This window comes from Triticum dicoccoides, chromosome 4B, assembly GCF_002162155.2.
Source record: "Triticum dicoccoides isolate Atlit2015 ecotype Zavitan chromosome 4B, WEW_v2.0, whole genome shotgun sequence".
NCBI lineage: Eukaryota > Viridiplantae > Streptophyta > Magnoliopsida > Poales > Poaceae > Triticum > Triticum dicoccoides.
The window spans coordinates 682,533,263-682,540,612 of NC_041387.1; the positions used below are offsets into that span (position 1 = coordinate 682,533,263).

Genomic DNA, 7,350 nt, shown 5'->3' on the forward strand with positions numbered 1-7,350 from the left:
GATAGTGCTGGGCGCCGCTGGTGGGGGGAGAAAATGAAACGGATGGAGTTTCGTGGCGCAGGGGGCTGCCGCACTGCAAGCCTGTAGTAGCGCCAACTTAATATACTGTGGATGCTTGACTAAAGTAGTGATCTAAACGCTCTTATATTAGTTTACAGAGGGAGTCTTTAGTTTCCAATTTTCCATATATTAGGCCAGTCCAGTACGTGTATATATTGGCCCATGGCCTCATGTGACTACAAGTTGCCTTCTTAACAGCTGGCACTGCCAATTTATCTTCTGCCAAAAGGGAAATAATAGAGTATAACATTTAAGCATTCGGTTATTGACATATTCTTGAATTAGCTATGATAAACACAAGTTATAGAACTCTTCCATTTTTCCATTTCAGCCAGGACAGCCTGCAGCTCTCAACCCATCATGATGTTGCCATGGACTTGATAAATAGTGTCACTGGAGTTGATGAGGAAGGTCGCTCTCGCCAACGTATTCTTACCTTTGCAGCGAAAAGGTTTTGGTTTTACTCACCTGATTAACCCAATCTTGTAGTAATATTATAATTAGCTCAAACTTTGCATGTTTTCTAACGGTATGTTTTGCAGATATATTAGCGCCATTGAAAGAAATCCAGAAGACCCTGATGCATATTATAACTGGGCCCTAGTTCTCCAGGTAAAAGTGCATTCCTTATTTGCAGTACACACCGGCTCGTACGTTACTTGAAGATGACCTTTGCAGGCCTTCGTTTATTCTGTTGCTTAAAGCATGCTAGTAAAATGAACATTGCGAGGGAAATATTTTAACCTTTTCAAATATGTTTGCAGGAAAGTGCAGACAACGTGGATCCTAATTCTGATTCTTCGAAAGATTCATTACTTGAGGAGGCTTGCAAGAAGTATGCTGAAGCTACACGACTTTGCCCAACACTGTATGATGTAAGTTCACCACTCCGAGTTTATTGGTTCATGTTCTGGACTATATTGGAAATTGTTCAGATTTTTGCCTTGTTATACCAAAGAGAATTGGTACCATAGTGCCTTGGCATGGACCACTAATTTTGTACCAAAGAAAATCAATGAGACGCACATGAATATCATTTATGCATTTATGCCTCATGCTAACTTGCTACTCTGCTGAAAAACATAACAGTTCTCAACTTCTCATGCCTCTTTCTTATCCTTTTAGGCATATTATAACTGGGCTATTGCTATAGCTGATCGGGCCAAAATGCGTGGGCGTACCAAAGAGGCTGAAGAACTCTGGCAGCAGGTAATAACAATGCTAATAAAGTTTGCTTGCATTCCGTGATGGTTCTGTTTTTACTATGCTAGACCAAAGGGCAAAAGGTTCGAATCCCCTGTTCTGTTATATTTCAAGGTCACATCCACTGTTCCAGTTTTGGTGTTGTTCAGATTGTCAGTAGAAAAGGGGCAATGCTATTTCCTAGTGTCGCTAACTGAACTTACGAACTAATAATATTTATTTAAAATTCTTGATTACATAGTTACTCTGTCAAATAGTAGTAGTCTAGAAATCAAGTTTGCAACTCCCAGCGTTAAGTAAAATATAATATTTAGTCCCTTACCATTTCCTTCTTGCTGCATATTATTCTTTCTTAAGAATAAGGGCGTGCTTCTTAACTGATTGATAACATTCCCGATTTTACCATTACGTTGAAAAAATGGCCTGGTCATTTTTTTTCCACATTAAAAAAATACTATATTGTTCAAATGCTGGATTTTGATGAGTTACTATATACTCATTGTTTTCTTCCTTTTCAGGCTATAAGGAACTACGACAAGGCAGTCCAGTTAAGTTGGAACAGCCCCCAGGTGAGAACTGACTCTCTTGACTGATTTATGGAAAATAATAAATGCTTCTCCTAATTTTGAAGTGTTTTAAATAACGTGGTAGAAAGTTCACCGTAGGAAACAATTGGAATATGGTGCGAACAATATTCATCACGAATACCAGCAACATAAATGCACACCATCACCAAACATATGATATCACACAAATATTCTTTTTGCTATTACTCCACACTACCGCAGTTATAAGGTTGCACTGGAGAAAACCTTGTGAGAGTCCGTACAGTTGCTTTTGAGCAGTCAATCTGTATGATTCTGTATACATCCCCTGGATAAAACATCAATGGCTTACATCTCCGTTAGACGACCTCTTCTGAGAACACTGTTTAAATGATTCCATCCATTTTTGCCCAAGTTACATAAAGTTCTCATATTTGATACATCAAGTTAAATTGCTTTACATTCTGTATGTCAGATCAGTTCTCTGAAATAAGACCTTTTACATTCAAATTCCATGATCTTGCATGAAGTAGTTAATTTCTTCTTGTTTTCCATCAATCCTCTAAATCTATGTAATTGGCCATTAATCTTCATGCCTCAGTTATTGTGTGTCTGTCTCTTTGATTGCAGGCTCTCAACAACTGGGGCCTTGGACTACAGGTACATTAGCGTATGCACTGTAATATTAGAAATGACTAACTCTTCATCCATACATTTTGCTTTTCACTCATTTTCAAGGGTACAAACTTGTGATGCAGGAATTGAGCGCGATTGTTCCTGCTAAAGACAAGCAAACAATCATAAAAACAGCTATAAGTAAGGTAGTTCCACTTTCCATCTTTGTGGAAATTACTTCTGAGCATTGCTTTATCACAAAATGTATATTCAAGGAAGTGTTGAAACTAAGTTCCTTTTGTTTTGTCGCACAGTTTCGTTCTGCCATCCAGTTGCAGTTTGACTTCCACCGGGCTATTTACAACCTTGGAACTGTCCTGGTGTGTTTTCTTACTCTATTTGATAGTGACTGAAACGGTGGACAGCACTGCTTCAATTTGAATACACGCTAGCTTATTGAACTCTGGTAACAATAATCAACGCCCTCTTGTTTCCTTTTTATGCTGCAGTATGGCTTGGCCGAGGATACCTCAAGGTCTGGGGGTCCTGATACCTCTCCAAATGATCTGTATAGTCAGTCTGCTATTTACGTTGCAGCTGCTCATGCATTGAAGCCAAATTATTCGGTATGTGATTTCTTTTTTTGCCACTGTGCTGCCTGCTAATTTCCCTATCGGTTCTTTCTGGAAGCTTGCGTTTTTACATTGTCACTGTAAGCAATTCAGTTATCTCGCACCTTAAAATATTCTAACTCAGCTTTATTTTATTTCCCTAAGTTGTGAAAGTCTTGCTGTTTGCCCTTGATTGTAATAAAATCTTACCACAACGTTATATTTGTTGATGTAGAACTGTTTACTCGTCACCAATTTCAGTATTTTCTGATTGTTATACTTGTATGTCAGTCTACCGATTTAATCGCTTCCAGTTTTCAATAGTGAGCCCATGGGCTTTGGTAGCACCTTATAGTTTTCAGGGGTACTTCTCATATGCAAGATTGTGGGCCTTTTAGCATGATGTATCTAGAAGATTAATTTCCACTTGTTGGTTACTCATTAACTAATATTTAGGCATAACAGTTGTCAACGCCTACTTAAATTCTGTTGTTTGCTTAATGCAGGTTTACCGCAGTGCTCTACGGTTAGTCCGGTCAATGGTACGTTGGCAGCTCTAAGATTTCAGTTATTTTTTTCTCTACAGTCTGTACAATTGTATCATGTGTTGTGTATTACCTTTAGGCAGCCCATCTCTGTATTTAACTGGTTGGTGCTCCGGTAGATCGTAGATGAACCTGAGATGTCCTGTATGTTGCTATTTGGCTGGTGTCAGGGCTAACTTGAAATAGGAATACCCTGTCAAAAAAAAGGGAATACTGGATTCTTGATTTTGCGAGTTATCCATCAAAACTCGACCAACCGGGGACTAGCCCCTGGTGGCATTTTTTCTAAACAAGATATGTGCACACCCACCCTGTGGAGTTTGAGACTCAAATGCTGGTGGGCGTGCCTGGGAGCACTCCTGCTCCAGCTAGCCACGAGTTATCCATCATATTCTAAAAGTTGAGCACAGTTATTGAAATTCAATTGATTTGATTACATGGTTGTGCACAAAGCAGAACATAAAAACTAGTACGTAGTAATAGAAGCACACAAATCATGAAATGCCTTCTTCTAATTACAGAATGTAAACTCTGAACTTCTAAGTGTGCCTCTCCAGTAAGATTTGTGAGCATGCCCTCAGTGTGTGAGCACCGAGGAGAACATTCATCTTCCTTTTTTTTTATATTTAATTTTCAATTTTTTTTTGGTAAGTACGCATATGTTGGGTCAGTCTCGATTATGGAGTTTGTGACATCCTTGCTGCTATGCTTTGTTTTGCAGCTACCGTTGCCATATTTGAAAGTGGGATATTTGACTGCTCCTCCGGCAGACGACCCCGTTGCACCACACAAACATTGGGAGAGGTCACAGTTCATCTTAAACCATACGGAACTCCAGCAGGTAGTTGTGTTACTGATAATAACGCATAGCATACTTGTGTGTCTATTCATATCACTGGTAGGATCCATCTTTGTTTTATGCTACTGAGTTTGCAATCATAAATTTAAGGTCAATGATTCCGAAAGCGCACCTGTCAAAGCAAACGCGCTCGTGGAGAAAGCCAAAAGGTTTATCAAGGTAGACGTCGCGGACATAGTTTCAGTGTCCACGTGCTCCGATCTGACGCTGCCGCCTGGCGCTGGCCTCTGTATAAACACAACGCATGGGCCCGTGTTCTTGGTATGCGCCTCCTCTTCTTGAACTCCTCTTGATCTGATGCCTTAGAAAGCGTTGTTGGTTTTCAAACTAATTGTCCACCTCTATGTTTTCGCTGTGTCAGGTTGCTGATACCTGGGAGTCTCTCGACGGCTGGCTAGACGCGATACGCCTGGTGTACACCATATTCGCAAGAGGGAAGACCGATGTCCTGGCGGGCATCATCACCGGCTGATCGATGATGTCTTCGTTGTATGTGCGACTAGCTGTGTCTGGACAGAGCGGCATGTATATCAATATGCATTCTGGGTCAATTCAAAAACCCCACCACAGTTGATTTTATGCGTCCCCTCCCCTTGACTGCTCCGATGTGAATTTTCAGAGTTTCTGTAGAGTGATGTGTTTACCCATCCGAATCATAGGCGCGCCGCTCACGGCATTGTTTTGTACCTCTAACACATATATATACCTTCAAGTATGTTGTATGACTTGCAATAGACGACGGATGAGAAGATGAGTCTGTACTTCCATCTAGATCAAATGTTTGTATGTTCTGTCCTGTATTTTTGACTTCCAAATTCAAACCAATGTTGTATTAGGGTCAATGTCCAAGTGGTACCTATCACTTGTCTCTATCCATCTACTCAGTTTGTTGAAATTATTTAAAGTTGTAGCTTTATCGTAAGTCAAACTTCTTTATGTATATGTTGTCAAAATGACGCTGAAGGAGTAGTCCAAGAAAAAGAAACTGCATGGGCCTCATTTTCCTTCTCCTTTTCTCTCCTCCTTGTACCCTTGAGAGTCTCCTAGGGAGAATATCTTGCTCGTCAAAAAATTCTGGGTTTTTTTTGTGAATGTTCTGTTATTCCCATATATTTCAAATCTAAAATCAAAACACACACCAGGAAACAAAAGAAGACAAATCTATATGTGAATAATGTTTTTTCTTGTCTTTTTTTTGACACTATTCATGCTGGATTTGTTACTTTTGTTCTCTGTGTGCATTTCGAATTTGAACATGAACTATTTAGGGGATGTAGACATATATGTCTTGTGAGCGTCCACTTTTTTCTGGACTTTTTGAAACGTTCAAATTTGAGTTTTTGAACGTTGGAGCATGGGAGCATACGAGACTTTGGGGCACCTGATTCTTTCCCAGTCTCCTCCTCTCCACATTTTTCTTCTTTCTCTCTCCTCCCCGCACCCTTGAGAATCTCCTAGTTCTACTTGATCGCTTCCCTCCATCTTTGGCGGTGGTGCCCAGAATGATACAGGTTCAACTTAAACAAGTGCTGAGTGCTCAAGATTTATTACGTGATATGGCTAAATCTGCTGAGAAATATGATGCTTATGTTTGTACTAAAGGAGGTGCCCATACTCAAGAACCTCTATATCCTAATGGACACCCTAAAAGAATAGAAAAAAGATTCTCAAAATATTGATAGCAATGTTTCTCGTTCATCTAGAAAGAAAAAGGAAAATAAGTCTAAACAGGTTGAACCTGCTTATGATAGTTCTCGGGAACCTCATATTGTTAATGAAACTCAAGAGAATCCTAATAATGTTTCTATTTCTGATGTTGAGATTCGGAGTGGGGATGAACAAGAACTCTCTCAACAAGATGATAAGAATGATGATGTTATAGAGTCTGATAAGGAAAATGAAGGAGAAGTACAATCTGCTATAGAGGAAGATGTTCATGTTCAAATTAAGAAACATGGTAAGAGAAATAAAGAAGCTAGGAATTATGGTAAATAAAGAGAGCCATTTGTTCAAAACTTGTGTGTTTTCGTAATGAGCTTTCTAAAACTAAAGACATGAACATTTTGCTAGGTTTGTTGATTTGCTTAGTTCTCTCTACATGCAAATTCCTTTGACCGATTCTATTAAAGTTCCTCCTTATTCCAAGTATATGAAACATATTGTTACTATTAAGAGGAAGATTTCAAATACCGGGGACATCTACAATGCTTACAAATTATTCTCTTGAAGAAAATATTACTGGAAAACTTGGAGATCAAGGAATACCTACCATACCATGCACCATTACTAATACTTATTATGCTAAGTTTGCTTTATGTGATTTAGGTGCATGTGTTAGTGTTATGCCTTTTTCTCTTTATAAAAGGTTTAACTTGATAAACTTACGCCTACTGATATATCTTCGCAAATATCTGATAAGACTACTGCTATAACTATAAGCATATGTGACAATGTACCTTTTATGGTTGCTAATGTTTTGATCTTTAACAAACTTTGTTGTACTTGAGAGTTGAGATGCCTGAGGATAACAACCTATATGTCACTCTTGGGAGACCTTTTGTTAATACCGCAAGGGTTATCATTGATCCTAACAAAAACATGGTTACTTTCATGTTAATGGGAATAGCATACTGCTTATTTTTTGAAGAAGTTTGATAAAAGGAATGGTTCCCAAAAGGATGCAAAAATTATAACTATCATTATTGATGAATTTGAACTGCCCATTATTCCGTCTAAAAGGAAATATCAAACTCTTATGATTGGAACCTTTCCTATCCAAGTTGAGGAAACATAAGTGTTGTTTGAAGTTTGCCAGTATTGTAAATTTGAAATTGTTTGTTAATTAGGCCTGATCACCTTGGTTATCAAATTCTTTTCAAAAGTACAAAATTCTGAAGTTTTGATCAATTCTC

The 7,350-nt window shown here is 38.7% G+C and overlaps 1 protein-coding gene across 1 annotated transcript in view; it reads left to right on the top strand.

Moving 5' to 3' along the window:
- Positions 1-5,293, top strand: part of LOC119292370 (protein HLB1-like) — a 6,966-nt gene extending 1,673 nt beyond the window's left edge. The window contains exons 2-14 of the mRNA XM_037571227.1: positions 392-511; positions 603-672; positions 825-935; positions 1,186-1,269; positions 1,782-1,832; positions 2,439-2,468; positions 2,567-2,629; positions 2,738-2,803; positions 2,933-3,049; positions 3,541-3,576; positions 4,301-4,420; positions 4,529-4,699; positions 4,800-5,293. Coding sequence (XP_037427124.1) covers positions 392-511; positions 603-672; positions 825-935; positions 1,186-1,269; positions 1,782-1,832; positions 2,439-2,468; positions 2,567-2,629; positions 2,738-2,803; positions 2,933-3,049; positions 3,541-3,576; positions 4,301-4,420; positions 4,529-4,699; positions 4,800-4,910 — 1,150 coding nt within the window. The 3' untranslated portion in view covers positions 4,911-5,293. The remainder of the gene's footprint in view (positions 1-391; positions 512-602; positions 673-824; positions 936-1,185; positions 1,270-1,781; positions 1,833-2,438; positions 2,469-2,566; positions 2,630-2,737; positions 2,804-2,932; positions 3,050-3,540; positions 3,577-4,300; positions 4,421-4,528; positions 4,700-4,799) is intronic.
- Positions 5,294-7,350: the final 2,057 nt, after the last annotated feature.